General features: G+C 43.7%; 1 protein-coding gene across 4 annotated transcripts in view; it reads left to right on the forward strand.

Annotated features, from left to right (window-relative positions):
- The window catches only part of GATAD2B (GATA zinc finger domain containing 2B), a 71604-nt gene that overhangs the window by 49596 nt on the left and 8411 nt on the right, over positions 1-13597 (forward strand). For 3 of the 4 annotated variants that reach the window (XM_089483569.1, XM_089483570.1, XM_089483571.1), the window contains exons 3-10: positions 2346-2478; positions 3988-4119; positions 4996-5127; positions 6604-6774; positions 9105-9420; positions 10456-10658; positions 11964-12077; positions 13275-13392. In XM_089483569.1, coding sequence (XP_089339695.1) covers positions 2346-2478; positions 3988-4119; positions 4996-5127; positions 6604-6774; positions 9105-9420; positions 10456-10658; positions 11964-12077; positions 13275-13392 — 1319 coding nt within the window. The remainder of the gene's footprint in view (positions 1-2345; positions 2479-3987; positions 4120-4995; positions 5128-6603; positions 6775-9104; positions 9421-10455; positions 10659-11963; positions 12078-13274; positions 13393-13597) is intronic. The other variant, XM_089483568.1, reaches the window with a different exon arrangement.

Raw genomic sequence — 13597 nt, forward strand, 5'->3', positions numbered from 1 at the left:
AAGGACATTTCTGTAATATTTGGTTGCCTTTAGGTCATTCCAACTCACCAGGGTGACTAACTAAAGTAGGCATCTGCAAGACTAGTTTTGTTTCAGCTGTTCAAGCAGTAAGTGGACAAAGCAACCAGGCCTGGTCTGGAATCAGTTTGTAATGCAGAAGTTTAACATTATTTGCATAGGGCTGTGGCTGACTTTAATTCACAAGATTAGTGTTAGAGATGTCATTTTGATCATTGACCAAACTCCAGAAGTTCTGTGACCATTCTGCAATGCAGAAAAGAACCAAAGCCGGAGTTTCCTCAAGACAGAGACCTCAACCTTCAGAAGATTCATGTATATACACTGATGGTATCAGAGTTCTGGACATATAAAGCATCCTTAAACGAAATCAGGTCCAGAGCTTAGAAATATTAGAGTTGGAAGTAACATGCCAGGGACACGTTGTTAATGAAAGCATTTAAAAGTATGAAAAATGGCCAATTACTAATGCATCTTCTTCAGTTGCACATTTTTTATCCATTCAATTTTGGAAGGTATGTGTGATTTTGTGCACATATTATTTCTCCAACATGCATTGCATCCCTTTGTTGTTGTTAGCTGCCTCCAAGTCAACTTTCACTTATGACGGCCTTATGAAAGAGAAGTCCTCAAGTCACCCTATGACCAACAGCCCTGCTCAGGTCTTGCAGACTCAGGGCCATGGCTTCCTCTATTCCTATTGCTCTCCACCTTACCAAGCATTATCTTTTCTGGGAAGTCATGTCTTATGATACGGTCAAGGTATGACAGCCTCAGGTTAGTTGTCTTGGCTTCTAGGGAGAGTGCAGTCTTGATTCGCTCTAGGACCCATTTACAATCTTTATGCATCCTTTACAGTATGTCATTTCCAAGGCAAGGTGCATATTGCATGGGACTGAATCTCAGGAGTGTGAAAAAAATGGCTGTTTTGGCCAAGAATCTTCTTTTCCATCCTCACCGACAAGTTAGGAGCACATGCAGCATTTGTTCACTGGTGTGCACATTCAGAACTTCCCATTGTCGGGTATATTCACATTCAGTTTTGCCTGTTCTCATATTTAGTCCACCACATTACACCTGCTGATGTAACTGGGTACCCTAGTCAGTATCCTAATAGGAATGGATTAGGAAATACTGCATATACTCATGTATAAGCCTAGAAATTTTAGTCAAAACTTGACTCCAAAAACCTAGGTTGGCTTATCCATGGTTCAATGTAAATATTATACTTTAAGTCTTATTAAAAAGGGGACCATTTCTTGGTGAAAGACAGGAGTGCAATCTGTCCTGGAAGTACTGGCCTCCCTCTATTCTCTCTTCCATCCAGCCTTTACTGTGAGCCAAACCAGTTATGCCTGCCATAATTTTGTCGGTTCTTTGGCATTGTTTTCCTTTGCTTCATCATTTAGATCCTTTGTTGCCTGTCCCTAAGTTTTACCCTCGGCTTATCCAAGGATCATATCAAAATCCATAATTTTGCCCCCAAAACATGCCTTCGACTTATACATGAGGTCGATTTATAGTCAGGTATATACATGTATGCATGTAGGAAAGACTACAGAAAGCGGGTAATCAACAACATACAGTGAATGGAGACAAACTGTGCAGTTCTACTGTCTCTGTGGCTCAGAAGACAACTTTGTACATACTGAATTATTTGCTCTTGTCAGTCACTTACATGTGAAACTGACACTCTGGACTGTTGTGTTTTTTTGCTCAGAGTTGAATTTTTTAGAGGAAATGACAGCAAAAGAAGGGAAGGACACTTGTAAAACCAGATGCAACATAGGAACACGAATATTTGGCCTCAGCTTGAATTTTGGGAGGAACTGAAAATGAAAGAGCAGGTGTACCCTTGTCAAATTAGATGTGAAATGGACACAATGGGAAGGTTGCAGGTCAGCCTGAATTTTGTAAGGAACTGAAAATGAAAGAGGAGAGGGCCATGTACTGAATCAGGTGTGAAATTGACTCTCTGGGTTTAGCCTATATTTTGGGAGGAATTGATGACAGAAAGGGGTGAAAATGCCTCCAATGTTTTGCCATTGGGACCAATATGTTGGCTGTGAAGTGCTCTGACTTTTTTTGCTTCTCCCCGTCACCATGATTAATGCCACAGAAAAACCTGCAACGAATTCACACTATGACAGTATCGTTGTAAGAAACATTCATGGGATGTGGTGTTCCTGCTTGCAGCATTATGGGAAGTGAAACATGGTGACTGGGAAGAAGGGTGGCTTCCATTGCACATTTGCAGTCTTATTCAGGAAAAGTGTGTAACTCAGCTTATTTCTCCATTTCCTCTTCTCCCCACTCCCCAAATTCAGCAGTGACCAGGACAGGGGGCGGCTCACCCCCTCGCCAGATATCATTGTCCTTTCCGACAATGAGGCCTCTAGTCCGCGCTCCAGTTCCCGCATGGAAGAAAGACTCAAGGCTGCCAATCTGGAAATGTTCAAGGTAAGAACTGAGTGGCTGAGAATGTCAGATTTTCATTCAGCCACAAAAGAATATGCAAGCTCATAGTTTATACAGCTTCTCTTTTTATCTCTTCCTCAGTTTTTGATATGCAATGCAGTAGCTTCACTTCAGGAGATGCACAAGTACCCTATCTACATTTTAACTTAAAGCACATTTAATTGTCATGAAAGAAAGTCTTGATAGTTCCAGGATGCCCTTAATTGTTTCCCATTAGCCTCCCTACGGTGATTTCGTGCTTGCGTGGGTTACATTACCATTCAATATGAAAGTGCCCATCAAAGGTTGCCAGAATAATCAGGACCTCCTAGCCTTTGGAAGCCAGCAGCCAGTTCAGTCCATGATTTATTGCAGGGGCAGAGGTTGAGGAAGTTACTTTTGGGGGGACTAAAACTCCCAGAAGTAATCATGCCAGACCATTCTGCTTTTGATCAGACCCCATCTGAAGTACTGTGCCCAGTTTTGGGCATCTGAGTTTGAGAACAATATTGATAACATGTCCAGAGAAAAGTGTGCAATAAAGTTGAGGGTGTTTAGCATGATTAGCCTAAGCATGAGAGGGTGGTATGATACCCATGTTCAGATATTCAAAGGGTTGTCATGTGGATGATGGATAAGCTTGGTTTTTGCTGACGCAGAGAGTAGCACTGGAACCATTGTGTTCAAATAACAAGAAAAGAGATTTTAGCTCAAAATTAAGCAATGGAATTGACTAGCTCAGAAGGTGGCTCACTCTCCTTTAAGTAGAGTTTGGATGGCTACCTCTCAGAGATACTTTAGCTGTGTTTTCCCACACTGATAGGTGGTTGAACTAGATAACTGGTCTCTTCCAGCTCCATGCTTCTACAAAATGTGGGCCAGATAGAGCCACTAACTCAGATGTTGAATGTTGAGTCCAAAGTATTTTTTGTTGAGCAAGTTGATGCATTCTAATTAGGTCTAATAGTAGGAGTACAGCCATCATGCCACAGACTCATAGAGGTGGAAGAGACTGCAAGAGCAATCCAGTCCAACCCCATTCTGCCATGCAGGAACTCTCAATCAAAGCGTCCCCAACAGATGGCCATCCAGCCTCTGTTTAAAGACCCTCTAGGGAAGGAGACTCCATCATCCTCCGATGAAAGAGTGTGTTCCACTGTCGAACAAGCCTTACTGTCAGGAAGTTCCTCCTAATGTTGAGCTGGAATCTCTTTTCCTGTAGCTTGCATCCACTGTTCCGCGTTCTAGTCTCTGGAGCAGCAGAAAACAAGCTAGCTCCCTCCTCAATATGACATCCCTTCAAATAATTAAACAGGGCTATTCAGTAAAAAAGTCTAGTTTTGAGCCATAACTTGGATGAGGATCTCTGATAAACAGAGAGGGAATGCTGAGCTATAGGAGAAAGTCTTGAGCTTTGATTCTATGTCTCTCTGAATCTTTTGTCACCTAAAGGTACTGTAAGAAAGATGCATGCAACTCTTAATCTCTGCGTCTCCCTCCCTCCCTCTGCAGGGCAAAGGCATTGAGGAGAGGCAGCAGCTCATCAAGCAACTCCGGGATGAGCTGCGGCTTGAGGAGGCTCGGTTGGTGCTGCTGAAGAAGCTACGGCAGAGCCAGCTCCAGAAAGAGAACGTGGTACAGAAGGTGAACCATCCATTGCAGATCGGGTGGGCTGGTTCTATGATTCTCCACGGTGGTTCCTAGACTTTTGTACTAGTATCTCTTTGCACACGTCTACCAGCTCCGGTGAACAAGATAGCCATGATCAGCATGGCTTTCCTCCCTCACTTGTGTGGAGAGGGATGTTATCCTGAAGGGGAGGGAGTCTGCATCCATTAGGATTCCCTCATTTTCAGAAGCCACCACAGTTGCCTGCAGAGCACATCTGTATGTCCGAGGTCTAAACTGAGTGGGCAGCAGGGATAGCCCAGTGGTCAGAGATGCTGCTGGGCATCAAAATGGCTTTTCTCAGATGCATGAATTCTCTGTGGCCCCTTGCCAGGTGGGTGGGCAGCTCCTCCCTTGCTTCAAGAACTGACAGAGAATAATATGTGGCATTTTTTTTAATTCCAAGTTTGCTTTGCCTCTAGTTTTGGTCCCGAAGGGTCTGCTCCACCCACCAGAAATTTTATTCATTTGTTTATTTATTGCATATATATGTCACCTTTCTCCCATCCAAGGTGGCTTACAGAAATTTAAAACAAGATTAAATTAATATCTTATATTGCAACCGTTTTAAAAATGATTAAGCAATATTATTATTGTTATTATTATTATTATTATTATTAAAAACATGGTTAGCACAGTTAAAAGCACAGTTTAAAAGCACAATAATTACTATTGTTTTGTAAAAATAAAATACAGCACACGACATGCGCTACTGCTGCATAATTTAAAACCCAAAGCCTGGCGAGAATAAAAAGGTCTTTCCATGCAAAGATAAAGAGAGCGGATACGGGGCCAACTCTTTAAGTTCTGCATGAACAATTGCACAAGTCTCTTTGTTTTCCTTTCTCCTAGACTCCGGTTGTCCAGAATGCAGCATCTATTGTCCAGCCATCTCCTGCCCATGTTGGACAGCAGGCTCTGTCCAAACTTCCCTCCCGGCCTGGATCTCAGGGGGTTGAGCCCCAAAACCTCCGCACATTACAGGTAAGAGATCTCCACACCGCGGGGTTGTGGCTCCTGACATAAGCATCTTGTTCTTGGGCCATTGAGACGTATCTATTGTGGTTCTACTGGGAGAGTATTAACTTCCAGATGTTAACAGCTGTTAAAACAATTCAAGTTCTACAATAACTGCAGTTATTGTGCAGACTGCAGTCAATCTCATTCAGATTAAACATAAAAGTCAGGTGTTTCAGGAGAATTGCTTCCTATCCATTCCAGAAGTTGGAGATCCCTTGTAAGAGTTCAGTATTTTACTGATGTTATGAAGTAATAATAATAATATAGTTTATTTATATCCCTCAGGAACAAAACAAAGTAGGCCTACTAAGATTTCTTGTATATGTGGAAAGCTATTGAGTTATCTACCTGCTCATTCCCTGCCCCACAAAAATGGGTTGTCTCTGACCCATGAATTATCTGTGGTCCTTTTGCCTCATTTGACTCCTGGAGCTAGATGAATTCATGTGTGCTTTCTTAATGAAAGTAGAAATAATATGTTATAAATAGAGGTAACAAAGCAGAAGTGTTCTTGGTTTGTTTGTTTTTTTTAAACAAAAAACTAGGTACTAGGGGTAGAGATTACACAGAAAGAGCATGGATAAATCCCTACTCTGTTAAAAACAATGAAACAACCAGGAAAGCCTTGCATTAGTTAACGAAAACATTTTGAGAAGGCTCTCTCATGTTCTCACCAAGTGTGCCCAAGAGAAAGCCTTCCCTCATAGATCCTAGGAGCCTTGCAGGTTTGTATGGGGAGATGCAGTCTTTCAAATAGTCATTCAAAGCACATAATAGAGCAGGCGCATTGCATATCTGAAAGACCATATCTCCACGAATTAGCGTTTTCTTTGCATTCAAAAGACCCCAGATTTGTTACCAAGCATCACTAGCCAGGGCTTAGAAAGTTTGGATCTGAAAGCCTTGGAGAGCCCTTACCAGTGTGCATGAAGAGCAAGGAGAGAGGTGAAACAAGGGATTGACTCCGGATATAGGTATTCGTTTGAGGTGGCGACAACAGAACGCATTTGTCGCAGGCACTGCTGGGCAAGCATCACGAACTTTCTGCAGCGGCCAGTTAATAGTCAAAGACCTGAGTGGCTGAAAGAAAGCAGCAAAGGGGCCAACCTCACCCCCAATGGGAGGGAAGCCTCTAGCCACCAAGAAGGCTCATTCTCATGTCCTCTCCAGATTTGCCAGGAATGGTGGTAGAACAGTGAGAAAGCCCTCCCCTGTGGCTCTTAAAATTTAGGGAGGCTGGATGGCCATCTGTCAGGGATGCTTTGATTGAGAGTTCTTGCATGGCAGGGATTGGACCGGATGGCCCTTGTGGTCTCTTCCAACTCTAGGATTCTAGAATATTGGGAGATACAGTCTTTGAGAATGAGAGAAGTTCAGAATCACCCCGTTGCTTCTCCTGCTCACACAGGCATGCTTTTCCGTTCTGTCTTTTTTGGGCAGGGTCACAGCGTCATCCGATCAGCCAGCAACACGACCCTTCCCCACATGCTTATGTCGCAGCGTGTCATCGCACCAAACCCCACCCAGCTGCAAGGACAGCGCATCCCCCCAAAACCAGGCCTCATCCGCACCACCACTCCGAACATGAGCCCTGCCATCAGCTACCAGCCGGTGAGTAAAACATGATCGGAGGGGCGGACGGACGGGTTGTGTGTTCGAATCTCAGTGGTGGCTACAGAGCAGTAGACCTTGGCTTCTATGGAGATGATGCGTTGCCCACCTTATTATCTTGTGGTAGGCCAGGATTTGGCAGAAGTGAGATCTGGATCTGTTAGAGCTTGGAGACATTGATGCTAACACATCGTCTTTAAATTGTTCACGCTAATTTGTAAATCATTAAGCCATTAAGACGATTTATGAAATTAATTACATAATTAACTTATTAGTTAAATCACTGAACTGTTGTTTTAAAATATCATTTAGAATTATTGGTGAATATGATCAGTAGCAAATTAAAGCAATGGGAATTGTCAGTCATTGTTTGCAAATAGTGTTGCAAATAGTAAAATCATAAATTTTAAAAAGGTTGCTGAAAATGGATTAGAAGGAACAAGTAGATGTTTAACACATTACAGTATTTCAAAGTCCAGGGATCTGCTTTCAATCCCTAGGTGACTTACTGATCATCAGCTATCGCTTCTGGCTCCCCCCAAAAAAATCATTCTCCTTCTCCAGATTATGTTATCAAAATAAATGAGGCAGGACTATGATAATCACTCATTTCTTATATTAAGAATCCATTATTGGGTTTAGAATTACATAATTCTAAGCATAATTATTTTGCATCAGGCTCACCTAGGTAGAATCACTCAATTCTTTTCTCTTTCATAGGAAGAGCTCATGAGCCTGTAGTCTCCCCCATTAGTGCCATAGCTAAAAGTTTCAGTTTCGGGAGTAAATAGTTAAGGAACCTTCTTTTGGATATTGATTTGGAAAGGTACCAATGCAGCCTTGGAGTATGCCAGGATTAGAGCTTGGGAATGTTCCTTTTTTGGTCCACAATCACTTGTTATTAAGTGATTCTGGGAGCTGTAGTAATACATGTAATGTCCCCATGCTGTGGTCAGATTTCTGAGGCTGTCCTTCCCTCTGTTATTAATCCTGGCTGACAGCAAGTCTACAGGGTCTAAGGTAGCCCCTAAATTAATTTTTCCACTCACAGACATTCCCCCAAACCTAATGATTTTCATCACCCACCTCCCAGAATTCTCCCCGAATGACCAAAAATGGCAACAAGAAGTGGCATGATATATTTTCCAATGTGCATGGTTATGCGGACGCAGCTTGTAAATGGGGGGGGGGGGCTATCGCAGGGTGAAAATTGACCCCACTCCCTCAATTGCCTTTCCCTGGTCTAAAGCAAAAAGAGATCTTTGGCATGGTCCTAGTCTTAATCCCTTGACCTGGAACTGATAGGACTTGAGCCTAGAATCTTCAGGGTGCAAATCCAGTGGTCTGTTTGTATGCTGTGGCCCCTCTCCATGCAAATGCGCCCACTGCAGATGGTGAATGCTGTTTGGTTTATGACACTGATCTCATATCACTAAAAACGTTGTTGTTGTTGTTGTTGTTATACTGCCCCTCTGTGTAACACAACCGGGCCGGCTTACAACATTAAAACATACATTCCCATATCCTGAAATCCCACCCTATAATACAATTAAACAATTTTTAATTTAAAACATAGCATAAAATAATAGACAAGAAAACAAACAATAACTGCAGCAGAAGTCAGGGTATAGCAGGTTAGGTCTTTTTGGTGGCCAGGAATCTATTCAGGAAAGGCCTGCCGGAAGAGAGCCATTTTAACAGATTTTTAAAATCTGTTCAAGGTGGTAATGTGACGGATCTCATCTGGCAGGCTGTTCCATAATCTGGAAGCGGTAGCCGAAAAGGTTCTCAGGGCAATAGCAGACAACCTTGTTTTTATAGGTAGCAGCAAATTCCTCCCAGAATTCCTGAGTGCGTGAGGTGGATTATATGGAAGAAGGCAGTCCCGAAGATAGGTTGGACCCAAGCCATTTGTACTGGGCCCAGAAACTTATAGGCAGCCAGTGAAGCGATCTCAAAATCGGTGTTATATGGTCTCTTCTAGTTGTACCTGAGACCAGCCTGGCTGCCATGTTAAGTACCAACTGGAGTTTCCAAACCAAGCACAAGGGTAACCCCATGTAGAGTGCATTACAAAAATTGAGACAGGAGAAAACTATGCATGTACCACAGTTTCAAGGTCCCTAACTTCCAATTAAGGACGCAGCTGGTGTATCAGCCAAAGCTGATAACAGGCACTCCTGTCTGTCGCATTTACCTGATTAGTCATTTGGAGCGACAGATCAAGGAGCACCCCCAGACTGCAAACACAATCCTTTGAGGGGAGTGTGACCCCGTCCTGTATCTAACTTCCTCTCTTTTCCTCCCATACATACGCGTTCCTTCTTCAGCAGTCCAGCTCAGCTGTCCCCTGTCAACGCACCACGTCCTCCACCATCTACATGAACCTTGCCTCCCACATCCAGCCGGGCACGGTGAACCGGGTCTCATCGCCACTGCCCAGCCCCAGCGCACTCAATGACGCTGCCAACTCCCAGGCAGCTGCCAAGCTCGCCTTGCGCAAGCAACTGGAAAAGACTCTCCTGGAGATCCCGCCCCCCAAACCTCCCGCCCCGTTGCTCCACTTCCTGCCCAGCGCAGCCAACAGCGAGTTCATCTACATGGTGGGGCTGGAGGAGGTGGTGCAGAGCGTCATCGACAGCCAAGGTAAAAGAGAACAACAGGCAGAACTGACCTCACTGGATAGAGAGGGCAGCAGGGGAGGAATGCAGTCCACATGGGAGGCAGGAAAGGCCTATATTTTGTGAAGCGCCCATGGAGCATCAGAAAATAAAGTATACCTGAAAACACTGCTTATATAGTGGTAGTCCCCTGTTGTATCTGGAATTTCTTAGTTTTCATAATTTGACATTAGTAATGAGTAAACTTGTCCCTGCCAGTTCATATCCCCTACTTCCAAGCAAACTTACCTGTATAAAATAGTCAATGTGGCAGCAACAAGAAGGCTCACCAGAGATAGGAGATGTGTTGTGGATCTCATTTGAAGAAGGTGATGCTCTTTCATATATGAGCATCTCTAAGCTTTAAATATTTTTCTCATGCCTGGGTAACGTACACACACACCTGCCTATATGTCTACCTGCCTGCCTAGTTATTTCCAAGACAGCCTAGGTAACTTGTGTATAATAGTGGTGGGAATGGTGAATTTATGCACACAACTGCCTAAATATTTTTCACACTCAAACATATACATACCCTTAACCTTGTAAACTTTAGCTAGAGCTGTCTATGCATACTCTATGCTTTAAAGCAGTGATGTCCAAACTCTAGCTCTCCAGAATCCCAGACCATTAGCCAAGATGGTTGAGGCTTCTGGGAGCTGAAGTCCAAAACACCTGGAGGACCAGAGTTTGGACATCACTGCTTTAAAGTTAAGATTATATGGGAAGGGCAGATTTTAATGTCATAAAATATAAAGTTTGGGGCATGTTTGGGTTTTTTTTTTTTAATGTTGCACACTGTGAAATGTGAGGCAAACTGAACTATGCACAGTTTTTGTGCTGAATGCCTTATGCTTCAACTAAAGGCAAGAGGTGAGTGTCCTCAGATCTCTAGGGCTTGGAAATTTCAGTGTCATATGTATGCATGAACCCTCCTGCCCAAGAATGGTTCCTATGAGAAGGGATGGCTTTGACTGACTTGTCTTTCCACTTTCTCCACCCCCGTCCCTTGTCCTTGCAGGCAAAGCTTGCGCCTCCCTTTTACGAGTGGAGCCTTTCGTTTGTGCCCAGTGCCGCACAGACTTCACCCCGCACTGGAAGCAGGAGAAGAATGGCAAAATCCTGTGTGAGCAATGCATGACTTCCAACCAGAAGAAGGCGCTCAAGGCTGAGCACACTAACCGGCTGAAGAATGCCTTCGTCAAAGCTCTGCAGCAGGAACAGGTGAGCTCCCGGCCGTTCAACAGGATGGGAAGGGAGATGGTAGCTGAGCAGGGACAGAAATGCCCTCTCCTGTTCAGCCTCTGAACTAAGGATGTAAAATCGTCATTGATTTTGTTCTTGCACTGATCAATGAATGATTCCAGAAGTTCTCCCAACATTGGGTGAGATCTTGAGAATTTTGTATATTTTTTCAGTGGGTTTTTGCAGTCCAAGACTGTTTTTTGCAAAAGGTTAGTTTTTCACAAGAAGCATCCGGTTCTGCTATTTAAAAGCATGTGGGTTTTCATTTTTATTTTTATTTTTGTAATATTTATTGAAATTTTCATATGACACCTACACAAACAATATACAAAATACAAAACAATATACATTAAATTGCCCTTGTGGTCTCTTCCAACCCTGTGATTCTAAAACATTTAAAACTGGGCATCCAAGACATGGGGAAATCCCACTGAGAAAATGGTGGTTGACTTGTTTTGTCAGTGGAGTCTCCCCATGTCTTGCATTGCCCTTTCCTGTCGAGGATGAGAAAATTTGCAACCATTGCATCCCTGGAGTTTGGGATTGGAACTTTGGAAACCAGCATTTGAACCCATTGCTATGGCTTCCCCTTCACCATCTCAACCCTTAGGGATCCTGAGAATTGCGCTTATGAGAAACACATGTGAATGCTCACCTGGAGACCATCCCTCCTCTAAATTGTTTTGCAGCAAAAAAGTGATATGAAGGGAGGGGACAACCAGCATTGTGGTGAAATTTTTGGGCCGTTGGCTTTTGAGGATGTAGAATCATAGAGTTGGAAGAGACCGCAAGGGCTATCCAGTCCAACCCTCACAATGAAAACAAAGGATGTATCGCAAGTTGCCTTCAGCCACCCTTTGGACAGAAAGAATATTTTGCTTGCGCATGTGCGCGCGCACACACACACACACACACACCTTTCCAGACAGTGACTTCTGTGCATACAGCATTGTTGTTTGGTAACAAATCCTTGCAATCTTGCATGCTACTATATATGCATACATGATTTTTCCGCATGAGATGTTATGCAAAATTGCCCTGTTTTCAAACAGACTTTACATGGCTGTTCAGAAACAGTACTTTTGGGTGTGAGAAGTCATGTTTCTCATGCAGAAAAACCACATGTGTTGCTGCTCGGAATAATTTCCCCAGACATTTCAGGATTTGCAAATCTGCGAGGAGGGGAGAAAATGGAAATATTATTTTTCTTCTATTTGGGGCAAGAATTTTGCCAGGACAAAATGGTTGGATATTGTGACTGTTGTCTTCCTCCAATCCTTGCAGGAGATAGAGCAGCGGCTGCAACAACAGGCAGCCTTGTCTCCCACCGCGGCTCCTGCCAGCGTGTCCAGCGTCAGCAAACAGGAAAGCATCATGCGACACCACACACTCCGCCAGGTAAGGCGCACCAAGAGGCATTGCCTACCCCATTCCTTGCTATAGTTCCTGTGGTGAAACATCCCTGCCACTTTCCACAATCACTTGCATTTAGCTAAGCCTAATTTGCCATTTTAAGTTGGTTGCATACATATTGACAGCTAGGGGAGTGATTGTTGTTGTTATGTGCCTTTATGTTGACTCTGATTTGTTTCTTTGTTATTGTGTGCCTTCAAGACATTTCCGACTTATGACAACCCTAAGGTGAACCTATCATGGGATTTTCTTGGCACGATTTGTTCAGAGGAGTTTTTTGTGGGTTTTTCGGGCTATGTGGCCATGTTCTATAATAGTTTATTCCTGACGTTTCATCACCATTTGTGGCTGGCATTTTCAGAGAATGCTCTGAAGATGCCGGCCACAGATGCTGGCAAAACATCAGGAATAAACTCTTATAGAACATGGCCGCATAACCCGAAAAGCCCACAAAAAACTATGGATGCCGGCCATGAAAGCCTTCAACTTCACATTGTTCAGAGGAGGTTTGCCAGTGACTTCTTCTGAGGCCAGAAGCATAAGACTTGCCTACAGTCACCCAGTGGATTTCATGGCCGAACTGGGAATCGAACCCTAGTCTCCCAAATTGTAGTCCAACACTCAAACCGCTATGCCATGCTGATTTATGGCAACCCTATATTCTGGTTGTCTTGGCAAGATTTCTTCAGAGGAGTTTAGCATTGCCTTTCTCTGTGGTTTGCCCAAGGTCACCAGCAGATTTCTATGACTATGCCATGCTGGCTCTCAGTTTATTCTTGTCACTTTATAACAGGGGTGGGCAGCCTTATGCTGCAGTCACCCATTTTTTTGTACCCCAAGGCCTACCACTTTCAAGAAGAGATGTGTTATTATTAATGGATGGAGGGTTGCACTTCAGAAAGTGCAGTTTGCCTTTAACCTAGCAGTGTGGTAAACCTATACAGAAGAATAAGTGAGGGGGATGTTAAAACTAGAGATGGACATCAAGCCATTTCAGGTTCACATGGGAATATTGTGGCTCTGATGGGTCCAGGTGTGTGTGGAAAACTGGAAAACACACGTGAAAAGGAGTCCAAATTTGTGCCTAAACTTTAAGGATCTCCATATGTAGTATACTCAGTTTCTCTGACACCTGCTTCTGCTGCTCAGTTACAAGTCTTGTTTTCTCTCCTCTGCCTGCAGGCACCACAACCCCAGAACACCCTGCAGCGCGGCATCCCCACTTCGGCCCGCTCCATGCTATCCAACTTTGCGCAGGCTCCACAGCTTTCTGTCGCAGGTGGCCTCCTTGGCATGCCAGGTAAAACTGGGACAGAATGGGGAAGGCATCAAGAATAGGGGAACAACACCAATTTCCTAAACACTGTGAACAACACTATATACTCATGTATAAGTCTAGAAATTTTAGTCAAAAAAATTGACCCCAGAAATCTGAGTCGACTTATCCATGGGTCAGTGTAAGTACACCCATAAAAACTGTACCTTAACTCTCATAAAAATAGAAA

Source organism: Sceloporus occidentalis, unplaced genomic scaffold (assembly GCF_023333645.1).
Source record: "Sceloporus occidentalis isolate IW3139 unplaced genomic scaffold, rSceOcc1.0.p SCAF_20, whole genome shotgun sequence".
Lineage (NCBI taxonomy): Eukaryota > Metazoa > Chordata > Lepidosauria > Squamata > Phrynosomatidae > Sceloporus > Sceloporus occidentalis.